The sequence below is a fragment of the Pelecanus crispus genome, chromosome 3 (genome assembly GCF_030463565.1).
Source record: "Pelecanus crispus isolate bPelCri1 chromosome 3, bPelCri1.pri, whole genome shotgun sequence".
Taxonomy (NCBI): domain Eukaryota; kingdom Metazoa; phylum Chordata; class Aves; order Pelecaniformes; family Pelecanidae; genus Pelecanus; species Pelecanus crispus.
The window spans coordinates 130,484,253-130,501,603 of NC_134645.1; the positions used below are offsets into that span (position 1 = coordinate 130,484,253).

General features: G+C 45.4%; 1 protein-coding gene across 3 annotated transcripts in view; it reads left to right on the top strand.

Annotated features, from left to right (window-relative positions):
- Nucleotides 1-10,522: 10,522 nt before the first annotated feature.
- Nucleotides 10,523-17,351, top strand: part of INTS9 (integrator complex subunit 9) — a 77,637-nt gene continuing 70,808 nt past the window's right edge. For 2 of the 3 annotated variants that reach the window (XM_075707006.1, XM_075707007.1), the window contains exons 1-2: nucleotides 10,523-10,561; nucleotides 14,868-14,995. In XM_075707006.1, coding sequence (XP_075563121.1) covers nucleotides 10,553-10,561; nucleotides 14,868-14,995 — 137 coding nt within the window. In that variant the 5' untranslated portion in view covers nucleotides 10,523-10,552. Of the gene's footprint in view, nucleotides 10,562-14,216; nucleotides 14,245-14,867; nucleotides 14,996-17,351 lie in introns of those variants that run through there. The other variant, XM_075707008.1, reaches the window with a different exon arrangement.

The following is a 17,351-nucleotide window of genomic DNA, read 5'->3' on the forward strand; positions in this document are numbered from 1 at the left end:
GCCTCAGTCCTCTTCCCTTTCTTCCCACTTCCAAATCTTTCCTCAAAGCCTATCGCTATGGCAGGTTTCCCACTCGATAGCCAGAAAGGAAGCAGACATCCCAAACTTCAGATACTTGCCTGACCTCTTTGCATTTTATCTGCCTGGAATTTGCAGGTTTCAAAACAGGGACTTTCTCAGGGCGCAAGTCCTTTGAAACACCTACCATTAAAAAAAAAACAAACCCAAAACAAACAAAAAAAACCCCACAAAATACAATACACTTCACACTTCTTACTGACAGTGGTATTTAAATGAGGTTTGGTTTCAAGATCGCATATTACAGAGTGTCCTAAAAAGCAAGAGCAAAAATGCTGCCTCTCCTACAGAGACATTCGTGTGCTCTGCTGATTACAGCTGCAACATGGAGGGAGTAAAAGCTACATCAGTTTGGGACAGGAAAAGGGAAATGCAAGGGAACAGCCAGCAAGTGAAGGCAGCTGCATTTTTAACAAAAAGTAAGACGGCACGTTGCTATGAATAAAAAAGAATTTACTTGAGTGTGACAGAGGAGTGACACCAATATTTATCAGAATTATGCCCATGAAATGAACTGAAGGATAATTCACAAGTGTCTTCTGAAGTAGCTGCTTGCAAAGGTTGGAAAGGTCTTCACTTCCACGACGCTCTGCAATCTGCCAGCAGATGCACCGCAGCCGCCCCAAAAGCACTGCGGTTTTACGCTTGCAGACATCCAGGGACAAAAGGTCTTGGGATGTTCCTCTTACTAACTAAAGTGCAAAGATTCAATAGACACGCAAAAAAATAGTATCATAATAGTAACATTTTTTAAAGTAACTTTCTAGTGGAAGGGAGAACCAGGATTACTGTGAACAGCTCTCCGTTAGACTGGTTCAATATCCTTTTGTCACACAAAGTACCTTGTAATTCATCAGTAATAAAAAGATGATTTTCAGCAAATCCATCCAAAGCGAAACATTTGAAATCAGCCTACAAAACATACACCGAAGTGGGCTATTTGTAGTTTTGTAGGGTGAGGGTTTTTTTTTCTTTTTTAATGAGAGGCTCTCTAGAAAATGAGGGCAAAACCCCAGGCCAGGTGGATGTTCATATTATGCTAACGCTCAAAAAGGTGATGGAGCAAATCTGGAGAGCTGTGAGGCGGTCAGCTGGGTATCAACCCAGGCAAACCAACAGGGGAAAAAAAAGGACAAGTATTTTCCCAGAGAAGAATCAGAGAACAGGAGCATCGGTAGCAGCAGTCAGCATGTTTTAATGGCAAATGTCTTGATAAAGGACTAACTTTGTTCTTTGAGATTACAAATGTAGTCGAACAGAAGAAAGTATGTGCCCAGAGCGTAGTTTGGTTCTAGTGGAAATCCACATCGGCTGCTCCGTATCGACTGGTACTTTCTGAGAGCTGTCAGTTAGCCAGTTCTTAATCTACTTCCTGGGATTGCATCATGCTAATTTTTTTGTCACTAAATTTAAGGTCTGATGCAGTTCAACATTTTTATCACTGCAGATAAAAATCTGTGACTGACACCAGGACTATAGAACAGTACATCATTATGAGGAAAGGACAGCAAAAGAAAGAAGTCTGAATACCTACCTTAAGTTAGCTCAGGAAAGCAAAACACATCTGAATACAAAGGCAAATTTGTAGTCTTAAGAAATGCAGACTGGAACTACTAAATGGCAGACTTTACTAGGAAGAATCTCAGTGTCGGAGCAGCAAGGCTCAGGAACAGGATTTCCCTATGCAAAAGGGAAACTGTGAACCTTTTAAATGGCTGCGTAGCAAAAAGGGCAGTCCCACCTCAGGATTCAGTATGGATCAGACACAGGCTGGAACATTCACCATTTTTGGTTTCCACAATGTGAAAAATAAACGGAGACCATGAAGAATCACCGGATGATCTGAGTGCTGGAGAAAATGCCACAGAGTGAGACTTAAAAGCTCAACTCTCTCCTTATCAATCGAGTAACTTGATTACAGAGTGCAAGTACCTCCATGGCAAGAAAGTACTGGATACTAAAGGGCTCTAATCTTGTCAGGAAAGTCGTAACAAGAACCAGCGGCAGAACTTAGACAAATTCAAATTAGAAATCAGCCACTTATTTTTAACAGTGAGATGGCACAAACTACCAGAGTGATGAGTCTGAAATTATCGATGATGGACAGTCAAGGCTGGAAAGCTTTCAAACTGTTTTTAGCCAAACATGAGGTACTGGTCTCAGTTTCAGAGTAAATGATTAAAATTTAAAGCTTGTGATACAAAGCATGTAAAACACATCAGACAAGGCGATTTAATTGTCTGTTCTCGCCTTAAATTTTATGAATCTCCAATATGTTAACATCATTCCACTTCTGTGGACGAGGAAATTAAAAAGAGGGAGGAGTAAGTTTCAAGTTCAGTAAGTTCCCTCTTTTTCAGACTGCTGTACTTATCACTAAACAGCACTGCTCCATCAAACAGATGGAGCCCCCATGAAATGCAAACAGAGTACGACCGACTACGATGTCTGGAAACCATGCATAACACAACTTAGTTGAGAAGACTGTGATCAACTACTTACCCCTCCCACCCGCGGCATGAAAAATCAGTATTAGCTTAAGTAACTAGTTCTTATTCTGTGTAAATACACTTATGACATTCATGTTTATACTACCGAGAGCAGCAGCATGCACTACCATCCAGCCAAGAAATCTTCAAATACTTTAGGAACGTGAAAGCATCTCAACAGCCCTGAAAGGATTATTTTCATATTACACGCTGGAACACAGGCAAGTCAAGAAGTTTGCCCTGGCTCATAAAGTAAGACCCGTGGCAGAAACGAGAGCCCAGCGCAACCTCATTGCCAGGAAGAACTTTCCTTTTCAATGTTCGAGTACTACTTACATGTCAGAGCTGCTGCGTACCCAGTTGCTCAAACTCCAAAACCCTGCCGGTTAAATCATAAAGAGATTTCTAGTGAAAGCTGACATTATAATCAGAGAATCTGATCATGGCAGAGAAACTGTCCAAAATAAAGGTCAGAAGAAATATCCAAGTAGAAACAGCGCTTGTATTTTATGAACTAACTAAATGCTTTCTGCTTCCATTAGTATTACAGCACCACTGGAAGAACAAAAAGCAGATTCAGTACTTACTTCAGAGCTCGTAAGAAACGGGCAGCTAAAAATGCAGGAAATGACTATATGCTACGCTTCCCAATTGATAGGGCATAGGCTTATCAGAAGAATAAAACTGGCTGTTCGCAAGGCTCACTGAAAGAGTAGCCTGCAGTATTGTTTCAGTAGCAGGAGTTGGTTTACTGCTGAACTTAACGTTCAATATTTGGTTTTTTAAGAAAGTGAAAAGAAAATAACTTAAATATTAAGTTCAAAAGTGGGGAGAAAACTGATGCCAGGAATTCAGAACAAGTGAGATTCAGCTGGGGGTAGAGCCAAACATAATTAATAGATTTTTTTTATGCCTGGCTTATAAATTGCTTCCTTAGCCCAATGTTAAGACCTCATCTACCACCACAGCAGTGAATGGGGTTCACGTAAGTTTAACATAGCCTAAACAGATGTCTTACATGTACAGAGAACAAAAGAATGCCACCTCCATGCACGAAGCAGGTAATAAAATTTGCTTCCTCTGGCTGCGAGAAACTCTTCAGTAGATCTGGAGACAACGCTCCGCCCATTGGGCAAACAGGGACTGGAAGAAGTCCTTGCCAGCCTACCGCGGACACATGCACGAAGCTGGGTCTTTGTCAAGCCATGCTACAGAAGTCATGTACACACAACCTGATGAAGGGCCACGCTTATTGCTAAGTTTCCGCCTAGTAATTGCACTGAAACCAACACGACATGAAGAAGTAAACATTCCTAGAGGAATTCTGTAGGAGAAAGAGTTAACTGACCTTCCATACCTTCTGGTTGGCTGCACAGGAAAGATAAAGCAGAATACCCTTTGTCAGAAGCACTGCACTACAGCAGTTCCCAGTTTTAAGAGCAGTCTTTAACTTCAGACTCTGCATGCAGCCTTGATTAAGAACTGGGAAAGGGAAATCTGCACACAGACGGGTAGAATAACCAGTCATGGATTATGTTTTTAGTTCTTAAAAAAGCACATCGAAACAGTAATTGTTCAACCTTTTGGTGTCTACATTAACACGGTGCCGAATCAAAACACTAACAAACGTGCATGTGCATTCCTGAGATAGATTTGAAGTCCAACACTGAAAAACTCCTATTAAACGAAGCAGAAGAAAGGCTGCACAAGAAAAATGGGCATCCTTTACAGTCTTGTGAGAAAGTTTACCCCTGTAGTGCTTTTGGCCTGATGGGAGGTGGGAACGGAGAAACTAATGGATTGAAAAGCAATAAAATTAACTGAATAAATAAGGATGACGAGTGTCAAACCACAGGAAGTCAATGGAACATGGGAAATCCTCCCATCACTGTAAAAAAAAAAAAAAAAATCTCATTGACTTAGGTATTCTTATCAAGCACATTAGAAGACCAGCCAATAAACTCCTTGTATGGTTAATATATATTAATATATCACAGATGTAAAAGTGCAATAGATGGGGAATAGACAGACGTGTTCAATTGCTACTGACTCAGTACATGACCTTGAGCCAGTCGCTTGGCCCTCGTGCCTCAGTTTCTCTACTTGTAAAATACTGGTACGTCTGGAAAGCACTTAAAGACTTACAAAGGTACAAAGTATTATTTTCTCCTAGAATAACAGAAGAGAAGGACAGTGGCTTGGCCGTAATGAATCAAATGCAAAACATCCGAGCTGTACTCCACTAGCACACCGCACAAGTTATGGCCATAAATCGATCACTTCTGATTAGGTTAGGCTTTACGATGCAGTAATTGCGATAGCAGCAGTTTCATAACTGTGAAACGAGCACTTTGCTCAGCAGCGTATTATGCAGGAGGCCTGCATGAACAACGAGCTTTTTGGTAAACCTGACTGCAACAGCAAAGAAAAGAAGCATCCCGAACACAATATACTTTTCAAGCTTATCTATCGTAAAACCTTCTCCACATGCTTTTACGGTCACAGGCTAACCCTGTATAAGCGCCTAGCCGAGTGGGAGGAGAGGGGAAGGAAATCAAACAATACCATGTTTAAAGAAAGACCAGATTTCAAGCGATTATCTCTCTTTTTTAAGAGGCACAACACAAAAATAAATGTTTCTCACAGTTACAAGATGAAATTTTCAGTTGGCCAGCAACTACAGAGCCGATTCTCTAACTTCTTTCTGTGGACCGCATGACTGCCTCAATACATAAGAACATTTTATGTGCCAACTCGCAATGAAGACCACATAGTTAATAGTTTGCAACCTCCTTTCCCCCAGAAGATCTTCAGAGTTGAGTAATAAAATTCCTCACATGATTTCAATGAGAGGGTTCACTTGTCAGAGGCTGTTTCAAGATAGTATCATATGTCAGGGAGGTGCTGTTCAGACGAAGCTTTCCAACCCTGTGTTTTCAAGGCTCGACTGAAAATGAAAAAACTCCAGGCTATAAAGTTTGAAACCGGAGGAAAGAAAAATAATCTCAGTTCTGCCGCAGACTCCATGTAGGAACCTGGGCAAGATAATCCCTCGACACCTTGGTTTGCCACCTGCGAAATGAAAAACAAGACTTTCTTTTCATATCCTGTTATTCTTGCTTGTATTGTTCCCCAAATTAAAAGCATTTGTCAGAACACTTATCTTTAGCATTAACGCTGGAAATTGCATTCATAGCTAACACACAATCCATTTGCGTGACTGAGTGTTCAAATATGAACTCTTAGTAGATTTTGCTATCCAGCCATCCTAATTTTATACATGTCAGAGGGGAGCTTTAGTCAATACAGGAATATTAGAATGCTAAAATACAGTTTATTACTAATCTTACATATAAAACCAGCCTTAGGCATACGAGCTAGACCCCAAAAAATTCAAATTCTCCTCATTATCTCCTAAAAATCCCACTATAATCATGACATTGGTCTCACTTCACTGACAACACACATGATAATATTATCAGCATAGGTATAATTAAAGCCCAATCCCACGAGGATGTGCATGCGGAATCCAATGCCCGCTCCATTAAAATCAGCATAAAGCAAAATCAACTTCAGTGACTTCAGAAGTGTCAAAGCTGCATAAAGTTGTCGATAGGCGAAACGAAGGCATGCGGTTTTTTGCAGTAGGATTCTTACACTGACAGCATCCCCTCACGTGTTTGCTTTCAAATCCTAAACTTTGCAGAAGATGAAAAATATTTGCCACAGATCCCAACACTGCAATGTGTAATTTTGTAGTGTGCCTAAAAGCTCTGCACAGAAATAACTGTAAAGCACAAGTTGCTTTCTTTAGGTTAAAATGTGCTGTCATTTCATGCAAATTGGCTTATTTTCTAACATATACAACCAAACATCTTCTGAGATCCCTTTACGAAACGGACAGTACAGCGTTCTTCCTTTCTCGTATTTCAATTTCAATAATTCTCCCAGTTCCCTGCCCAAACATTGTATCCTAGAGACCCAAATTTCACCAATGCCTCGCTGACATACAACAAAAAAATGACCAGTCCCAAAAGTTAATGATAGAACAATTCTTGAAATACATGCTTATTAAAAATTCATTTTATTAAAAATAAAATTAGTTTAAAAGCAAATGTCAGAACCACACTGTTTTCCCAGCTCCAGATACCGATGAAAAAACACACCGAACACTTCCATGACCTTACGGATTATCACCGTAAAGTAAACACCTCGTAATAATTTGATTTTCAAAACACTGGACAGCCATGAACTTCTAATATCCTTTTGAAAGAGACCAGTAAGACCCACACAGAAACTGCCTTAGAAGAAGCTTTCTGCAGCTGACACTGGCTACTAATTCTGTGGAATTATCAGAATCGCAGTGCTAGAGACACGCACGTTTTCTAGAAAGGTCAACAAAGAGACAAGAATTGCTCAAGACCGCTCAGTAAAGTAGTTATAGAGATAAGCAGGCCTCATCCACACAGGATTTTCTTCGAGATTTCCTTACCACTCTTTAAAAATCCTGCAGTTTCACCTATGGTAGCATTCCTATAACGCAGCTGGCAGTCTGCACACCACAATGTCGTCTAGACCTGCTCTGAACGGAGTTGGATGACACAGGAGTAAAAATGCTGATGCCTGTTCTGGTGCTTGCACTGGTGCTAAAGGAACGATAGGAGGAAGAACAGACATCGCTGAGTAAAACACAAGTTCCTTGTTCCTAGTCTCATGCCCAGGCTCGTCAGACAATTCTGTCAACCACACAGAAAAAGTTGTGGCTGTCATGGGGCTAAAGAAGAATCTTCACATAAGGGAAAAAGAGCCTTCCCAAACCCCGGTTTTCAGATGCAGTATCAAACCCTGCTCTTTCACTGAGCCCGGTGCTCCTAGAATAGGCAGATAACAAATGCATCCCTGCACAGATAACATATTCCATCCCCTTCTCGCTTCTCCCTTACTTCCCCCCCCACCCGCATCTCAGAGACGTTTTCTTCGCAATTTGGAAGAGAAATGGCAAAAAGGGAGATGCAAAACACAGAAATAAATTAAGTTTGTTCTCTGCTGTTGACGGATTTGGCCCTAGCATGATGGGAGAAAAAGAAATGTTAAGAGTGATAAATCCATATATACCTACTCCAAACTACACCCGACATCCCAAGGGACATGGCATAATGGTAAATAAATATAGATGCAGTTCCTACTAATGAGGCAGGGTACAGCAAGGCCAAAGAAAATGCAATCATCTCGGGGAAAAAAACTGCACAGGACTCCTCCTCTCCCATCCATGGAGGAAATCAAATGCCAGCTGCACCATCCCAGGAAGGAAGCAGAGTCTGTACCTGATGAGCCCTGCAGAAATGAGCTAGTCGTATCACGGGACGCAAGCAGGCACTTCAGCGTTTTGCCAGCCCACAAATCGCCTGCAGAGCACAATCCCTCTCCCCCATATATTTTACATGGTATCATTCACGCAAATTGTATTTTTTTTTCCCCCATCAGTTTCCTTTTTCCTCCATCCCCAATAGTTTGAAGCAGGGGCACGTAGCTAGCGTCTACCAGATCTGCTCTGACAGTGCCCTGGCCATCAGTTTAACGCTTTCCTCCCTACAAAGTTTAAATCTTTCCAGCTTTTGTTCATATACATTTTGTACTTAAAAGCCACTTATCTGTACTCCCAACGTTACTTGAGCAGGAGAACAAATCGAGATACACTATACCCGACTCCACAAACAGCAAACATGCTTACAGTCTTCATTTCCTCTTCCTTCTTCCCTCCCCACCCCCCAAAAAAGCCCCAGCATTTTTTTGTCCCTAAGACCAAAGGACTGGGAAAAACAGCACACATGATCAAGGCTTTTTCAGACCTATCGCAAAGAGGAAAAAAAAAAAAGAAAAAGCTTTCCGAAGAAGTGCTCTGCAAACATAACAAGAGACACTCTTAGAACAACTAAGAAAAAAACCCATCAGAGAAAACTGAGGCTGAAGAACTCGGCGCGGTCTACCTCGCATGTGTGTTTTGCACCCAAAAACACTCGCCTCTTGTTTTGTTTTAACCCCGAACCACACCAAAACAGTTCATCGGCGTTCCCTGCCTCTTCCTCCAACCGCTCCTGGGGTCAACCACCCTGTTCTTCCGAGAAAAAAAAAAGATCCCAGGCAGGGATATAAAGCATTTACCCCATCTCTTCCCAAGAAGTACAAAATAAACAAGCCTATGACACCCCACCCAAGCTCTCCTCGCACGTTTTGGGAACGACTTCCCTCCGGGTCCTCCTCCTCCCCCACCCGTTCCCATGTTAAACTCTCCAGCAACAAGACACCCTTCGCATTCACGCCCTTGCCCTCCCCGAAAACCCTCTCGCAAAGCCCCGGCAGCCGCAACAAATCTCGCCCTCCTCGGCCGCCCAGCCCCGGGACCCGGCGGGGTTTGGGGCACCCGTGGCCCCCGTCCCCGTCCCCCCCCCCCCAATCTCCACAGGCACAAAGCACCGGGGCTGCCCTACAAAGGGACCCCCGCAGCCCCCGCACACCCACGGCGGCCCCTCAGCCCCCCAGCCCGGGCTGAGCTCCGCGGCGGAGCCCCGGCTCGGTCCTCACGGCGCAGCCGGCTCCATCCCCGGCAGGGTCGGAGCCTCCCTCGCCTTCCCCGGCCAAACTACGGCCGGGCCGGGGCAGCCCCCCGCGGGGTGCCGGGGGCAGGGAGCGGGGGCCCCCGCCGCCCTCCGCACCCGCGATGGGGCTCGCACCAGCCCCAAACTCAGCCACCAACAAAACCGAAACATGACCACAGGGGGAAAAAAAAAAAGGGGGGGGGAGTGTTAAAAGAAAAAAAAGCACCCACCCAGGCTGAGGGGGCTCCGCTACCTAGAGTCCGTCACCCCCGCACCCGGGAAAGGGGTGGGAAAAAAAAAAAAAAAGAATAAATAAATAAATGGCAGGACCAACGACGGAGGGCTCTTCCTTAAAACCCAGAGGCTGCCCTGCCCTCCCGCAGACCCCCGCAGCAGCCTCCCGGGGACACCTTCCTCCTCCTCCTCCTCCCCCGCTCCGGGGGATCCGCGGAGCCACCCCGAGCCGCGGCTCAAACTCCGCCGGGGCGGGCGAGCGGCCGGGCGGGCTGAGGGGCTGCCCCTGCCCGCCGCCCCCCGCCCCGGCTCGCCCCCCTCACTCACATCCCACGCTGCGAGGGAACCCGCTCTCCGGCGCGGCGCGGCGCGGCGCAGCTCCCCCGCAGGCAGCCGCGGCGCCGGCTGAGGGGGGACCCCCTTCCCGCTCCCCCCTCCCTCCCTTCCAGCCCACCCACCCGCCCGCCCTCCCCTCCGCCCGGCCCCACACCTCCCCACAGGCAGCACTCACCTCTGGGTGCTGGCGGCGTCTCCACCTCACCATGGAACGGCAGGAGTGGGGGAGGCCCCCCGCCCGCCCCCGCCCCAGCGTGAGGGGAGATTACCGGGGGCGCTGAGGGAGGAGAACAATAGGGGGGGGGAAGGAAACCCCTCGGCCGCCGAGCCCCCCGCCCCAGCCCGCCGCGGACCAGGGCCCCCTCCCCGCCTGGCTCTGCTCCTGCCGCTCCCTCCTCCTCGCTCGCTCCCTCTTTTTTTTTTTTTTTTTTTTTTTTTTTTTTTGGCTCAATCACACCAGACTGACTGTCTTTGTCTGTCTGACAAGCGCCATGTTGATATCAACATCCGAGCTCCCACCTGCTGCCGCTGTGAGACCCTGGGACTTGTAGTTCCCCGCTCCCCAGGGTGACGGGGAGAGCCGCGGCGCCGGGACTACAACTCCCAGCATGCCTCGGCGCCACGGCAGGCCAATGGAGCGCGGGGCGAAGCGCGGGGCGGACTACAACTCCCGGCATGCCTCGGGAGGGCTCGGCCATGACTTCATCCTGGGCGGGGGGGGCGGGGGGGGACACGGCTGGACTGCAAGTCCCATGGTGCGCTGGGGCCGGGCGGGAAGGCGGGGGCAGGATTGTCCCGGTAAATAGAGCCGGGTGAAGCATGAAGCTGGTGAGTGTGCGGGGCTGGGGGTGTTGCCAGGGGAGGGGGGCTCCGGCCTGTCCCCCTCCGGCGGCAGGTGGGGGGCTCCCGGGATCGCCCCTGGCTGCGGCGGCCTCGGCCCCGCCGGCCGTGAGGGGACCCTGAGGGGGGAGGCGGGAGGCGGGGCGGGCCCGGCGCTCCGCTCCCCTCAGCAGCCCGGCACGCCGGCGGCCGTTAAACGGTCGGCCCGGAGCTGCCGTTATACGGCCGGCGGGGAGCTGCCGGCTGAGGGGAGGGAGGCCGGGGCGGGCGGGAGTTTGGCACCGGCGGACGGGAAGGGGGAAAGGCCCAGGCCCGGGCAGGCGGCTCTCCTCCGGCCCTCTGCCGCCCTCCACCCCCGCCGGCCTTGGGGTTTTGGATCCGATGGAACGTGGGAGGGATTCGGGAGGAGGAGGTGTTTCTCTGCCTTCTCACCTTTAAACACGAGTCTCGCCGTGGAGCATCGCCGGAGCTAGCCCACTGTACGGGTGACTTGCACTGGGTTGCTCTAGAAATATTAATAAATCCCCGTGGTTCATAATAAAATCATTTTCCATAGGCAGTAGCATGTTAGTACAGGTGATCGCTAATAAGAAAATCAGCCTGGAATAGCTTTGTGAGAGGCGCGCTATGCTTCTGACAAATATTTTGGTTCTGATGTTAGACTCTTCTAAGGGAAAGTTACCAGAATCAGAATCGTTTAGGTTGGAAAAGCCCTTTAAGATCATCCAGTCCAACCATTAACCTAACACTGCCACGTCCACCACTAAACCAATTAAGGGGAGAGTAATAATTTCGTGTTTCCTGGTTTGGTGGCTGGATTATTTTAAAAATACATTACCCATATTGGCCTCCTCCCTAGATCTCTGTTTTCAACTATTTAAGTTTCCTCATAGACCTTGGATTCAGCCACTACTTGATTTTTCCAGGAAGAATTTCCTGCTTTCCATAACGTGCTGCAATTCTTCGGAGGTGAAAACCAAAGCAGCTTTCAAAATACCCGAACATAACGTTTGATTTGTTTAACCTGAAGTTACACCGTTGTTAAACGTCAGGTTGTCTCTCGGCTTTGAGACTGAGCGGTTGGTCTTGAGGAGGCTTCCTAGACGTGAACGTGGATTCTGGGCTTGTTTTGAGACTTCCAATAAATCGCTGTCTGTGCTGTAACTGTGTAAAACTAGTTCGGTAGGCAGGTGGCCGAAGAGCTTGATCCTGCACAATCTTGCGTATGCGATTAAGTCTGCGTGGATGGATGCTACCAGTGGGACAAACTGCAAAGCTAAGCACTTCTGGATGTGATTGTAGAGGCTAATAGAATGCAGGGGGGGAAAGCAAACTGGGAAATCTTTAAATGAAGACCATAGTGGAAATGCAGAGTTCTTCGTTACGTCTAGAGTCTTGCAGAGGGAAGGGGTTGGGGGGGAATAGAAGCTGTCTGAAATCCATATTGTAACATTTTTACACCTGTGTATATATTTGGGGACTGGTGATCATAAGACCAGATTCTTCATCGTACATTTGTCTGGAGATGTGGCTGAATCTTGGGGTTGTGGGGGAGGAGTTGTATGCTATTTCATCCTCTTTTTCTCATATGTTTGGGCTGAATTTGGAAGAGCAAGGTAGAGGTAACGGACTCCAGACCTGATTCAGTGAAATCCAGTGAAAATGTCAGACTCCCACACATTCGAACGTGCTTTGGTCCGGGCGAATCCCGTCGCTAACTTCCCCCTAGATTTTAAGCTAGCACGTGATTATAAATACCGGAAGAATACACTGCAGTATTTGTTGGCTTCAGTTGGAATTCAAATCACTGGCTTTAACCCACAAGATTTTGAACGTTTTTGGAGCTGCTAGCGTGAGACATCATCTCTTTTCTCTGTCACATTGCCATCCATGAGATCACCAGAGACGCTCGAGCTGGCGAGCGCTCAGCGTGAACCAGATGTCTGCAGAGAACCTGTCTCTGGGAGGGCCTGAGCATCTGCAATTAGCTCCTCATCTTCATCTCTTTGTGCCCCGCTCTGTCAAACTTTCATCCGATTTACAAAGCCTGCCAAGAAAGTTATGAGCCGAGGTGGGCATATTTATGTCTTTTGTATATGTTTTGTGACTTTTTCACATGACTGTTTTTTAATTAGGCGATGAGGCACCTTGTGTGTTAGCTGCACCAGCCTTTAGCCATAAGGGAATAAAGATGGGAGCAAACAAATCTTAGAGCAAAAAGGACTTGCATTTTAGTCTGGTCAGGAATATTAGTGACTGGGGTCTCTGGATCTGTTTTAAACTGGGTGGAAATTATCACATTTATAGTGTGTATAGAGACGTATATAGCGCAGACACTCAGATTTTTGGATTCCTAATATAAAATTCTGACAGGCTCAGAAATGCCACCTGTGCAAATAGCTGTAGAGCATATATGAATAGCGCCTTTTTTTTTTAAGTCACTTTCTTGAGTCTGATAAAAAGGGTCCATTGACTCGCAGGAATCCATTTACCACAGCATGACAGCCACAGATATAGATTATTTTAGATGCTTTTAAAGAAGAAAAAAGGAAGATTTTCCAGTTAGCTCGTAGATGTCAGGGTCATGATCCTATTCATGATTTTAAAAAAGGCAAGAAAGTGTTTTGCTGATAAAAGTGGTGATATTTCATTGCCTTTTTTAATTACCCATAGTTTAAAAGCTACAAAAATAGTTTAGATCTTATTTTTTCCTTCATTTCTTTCTATTTATTTGGATTTATAGCTTCAGTTGTCAAAGTTCTGGTCTGGTGAGAACTTAATTTCATATGTGTATTTTACATCTGCAAATAAAACAACTGGATTCCTTACTTGTATACTCATTTCTTCGCCAGCTTGGCTCTTCGCGTTTTTTTTAAACTTTGCTAACAGCAGGCAAAAGGTAATGTTGCTCCTTAATAATTAAGGCTTTGTGAATTTAAAACAAAAGTCTTTGCGATATTTTTAATTTAATATTTGGGATTTAGTAGCTTTTTAATATTTAAATATAATTTAAAACAGGTTTTTGATGAATGTGTGTAAATGGACTCCTTGGGAATTGTTAATCCAGACAGTTGCAGTCCTGTGTTAACGTATTGTGAGCAGAGGTAGAAAATGAAATGATTAATCTACTTTCTTTCCACTTCATCAAGTGAAGTATAGAAAGCAAGCATAAGGTGTAAATGACTTAGAAAATTACTGAGTCTGTTTTTAGTGCAGCGCATGGCCAACCAGTTGATATTTTTCATCTTAATTGACCCAAACTTGAATTTAAAAGCTAAAGTTTGAGCACCTGAGTGTTGCTGTGCTGCCAGATGCCCAGACTTCGGAGATGCAAAAACTTGTATTCGAGATGCAAAATCTCCTGTTCTTGCAGTCCCTGAAGAAACACGGAATCCCTGGTCAAAGAAGAGAAACCCTCACACTGAGGCGGCCAGGCTCTATTCAGACATTTAAGTTTCTAATCCTGCATTTTAAAGCTGGCATTTTTATTCACTTCTCTTCTTATTCAAAGCTTCAGCTGCTCCTGTGCCTTGTTAAATGTTTGCCACTCTCCATACAAGAGGTGACTGCATCTCAATGATGCTGAAGTGCCCCTGTACGTAACCTGCTTACTGGCTCATTAAGCTTGCAAAGCATTTGGGATTTCTCAGTACACAAACCCTTCCATTCAGGTATGGTTGCCCATTCCCTCATGTTTCCTGTTTGCGTTTAGCAAGACAAAAAGCAGGTGAGAGCATGCCCCAGAGCTGCTGCTGTGCACATGTACAGCTTCCTCTGCTGATCTGTGCCAAGCAGCCACAGAAGGTGTGGGCTGCACCTCGTTTGTTTGTTTAGGCAGGTTTCCTAAGGAAATAAAACTTGTGTTCCTGCAGGGATTCTCTCCTTCCCTTTCCACTCCAAGTCATTTTCAAATTTGCTAGCCAATTTCAGCCAAGTTTTGCCAGTAGGACTGAGTTTTGAAGAAGCTGATTTTCTGGGATTTTTGTGAAAATAGGTGGTTGTAGGAAAAAAAAAAAAGATTCTACATGTGTTCTAAATTGGAGAGAGGAGCTATGCCATCCTCTCAACCCTTATGATCAGAAAAACTCGTCTGAAGAAAATCTGCCCCTTAATACCCTGACATGGGGAAATCTCAATGAACGCACACAGCTGTGAGACATGGATCCATAGGAAATCAGGTTTTTGTTCTGGTGTGTAGGAAACTCTGTGTTTAAGGGAAAAAAAGGCAATTTTCAAGGGGGTTCACTCTGTTGGTAAAGGTCATGAGCAACTCATCCTCGTATTCTAATTTCAGTACTGCCTGTCAGGACATCCAACCTTACCATGCAATGTACTCAAGTTCAAGTCCACCACCATCATGTTGGATTGCGGACTGGATATGACGTCTACCCTCAATTTCCTCCCATTGCCGCTGGTTCAGAGGTATGTTCTGCGGCCTGGAAGCACTTAGTCTGTGTCTTCTTGGGTTGCAGTTGGAGTGCTCTGCGTGAAATGGTGTATTGGAAGGAGGGAGGGGATGAGTACAGATGAACAGCATCATCTGATATCATAAATAGACTTTGTTCACTTAAAAATTCTCTTTATCAAAATAACGTACTTTGGCTCAGTAGACGGAAGACATTTTATGGATTTATTGATTGGTTTTTCTAGATAATTTATTCTAAGCTCCAGTAAAGTATTGCTGCAACTGCTCAGCACAAGTGAGGTCACATATCTGTCATCTTTTCTGGCTTCTTCAAGCAAGATGAGATAAATGGGTAACTGAGATGGAGTGAGCGCGTGAAGCCCAGCAAGTACTGTTTAACCACCGTCTTCTCAGGCTTTTGTTCCCAGCACAGACTAATGCAAACTAAAATAGCACTTAACAGTCCTCGTTAGTTGACTTGATGGCATAACTGTTCCCTTTTAAAAATTAAATAAATAAAAGGGCAGTGCCGCTGGGCACAGGAATGGAACAGCAGGGAAACAAAAGTGTAGAGTCTAAAAGAGAATCCTGAGATCAAGAGTCCCCCTTCTATGCCCTAACTACAAAGTTGTGTTTTCCCAGCTTTATAGATTAATTTGGATATTCAGTTGGGGTGACTTTTATGTCTTGCAAAAATTACAAAAATGAGGGGTTGGAAAGGTGGGAATGAGTAACGCTTGGTGGATGGGAAGCAGGAGTTTTCACAAAAGCCATTTAGTAACTTTGATCCACGAGGAAACAAGTGAGGAACGTTCTGGGTTCAGGGCACGCTTGATTGAGAGGGCGAGAATATGATTGGGAAAGGGAGTTTCCTAAGTGACCTAATGAGGTTAAAGCAGTTTGTCCAGCACTTCCTATGATTTGTTATTTTTTGGAGAGGAAAAGAACAGACAATGTATGCATTGTTCTGCAAGAACGTGGAGTTTAAGATCTGCTGTAGAGTAGGCAACAGATGCCTTAAGACGGATCAGTGTGATTGATAGTCAATTTTTGTCCCATTCCATAATGCAATTGCTAACTACAACATTTAGGGGCAGTAGTAGATTTTGAAGGGATCCAGAAAATTTGGGAAATCTGGGTACAGACAGAATTGCCTTGCATTCGTTTACACCTCCGCCCACCCCCCCCAAAAGAAAAGGAAATTGAGAGAGGAACAAGTAGCAAAATTAGGTGATTGAACAAAGGCTTAAGGTTCTTTAGAACTGCAGGCATCAACGGTCCCCGAGGATATGCCAGCTTTTTCTGCCTGTAGCAGACCCTGGGAATGAACAGCCAAATTGCAGGTCACAACCTGGAATTCCCGAAGTACCTCCAGAATGTCTGCGCTAAAATGACTCAAACTCAATAAGAAAGGATGTCAGATTTGACCCCTGATGGCCCAGTGGAATCGGAGCAAACACTTGGATTTAAATCCAATCAGTCTTGGCGGTAAGGTGATTGAACACCCCTTACAGCAAGGATTGTCCTAAGCACGTGGACTTGGGCAAGTAATTGATCTCTTCAGTACTCTACAAAACAGATGTTCTGCAGGGAGTTGTGGAAATGAGTTAGAAACTTGTGGAAGAATGTGGCTGCCTTATCTGGCTATAGCATTCATAGTTGTACCATTATATATCAGGTCTCCATTCCCATGATGTCTAAATACCTCTGAAATTCAAATGTGTATTATCAACATAACATGGCCAGGCAATAGAGATCATCAGTTTCCAGGTGAGAGACTACAAGAGGGACTGACTGCCTGAGGTCTTGCATGAAGCATGTAGCAGCGCAAGAATTTGAACATAGGTCTGCCGGATCTTAGCTGAGCTGTATGTCCTCTCGGAACCAGAAGTGCTGCTTCTTGCAGCTAGGCTGAGATGGACCCATGTGAAATCTTAACCAGAGAGGAGCTATGCTTCTCTCTGCTGTCTTTAAACCAAAGGTCCCCAAAGTGGGCTCCATGAACCGCTTGGGCTCTGCAAGTCTCAGTATGTGGTCTGCAAAGGTGCCCTAATTTTTACCTCCGTGGAGCATAAAGGTATGATATTCCAGAGGATCTTTGCTATGCAGCTCGAGCCTGTGTCATATCTGGCATGGGACCCTCCTTGAGCGAACGTTTTGAGAGCCTGTGCTTTAATCTATAAGAGAGAAAAGTGCTGTAGAGTTTGTGGCATTAAAGGGACTGGACTTTTTTTTTTTTTTTGGAGTTCTTTGCTCTTCAAAAAAAGCCCGTCAAAAGGTATTTAGATTCCACCTTGGCCTGGAAATGGCAGCCCTTGTTCTCACCAGCCCATGGAGCATGTGCAAAGTACCTGTAGTTGCCAAACACTTTAT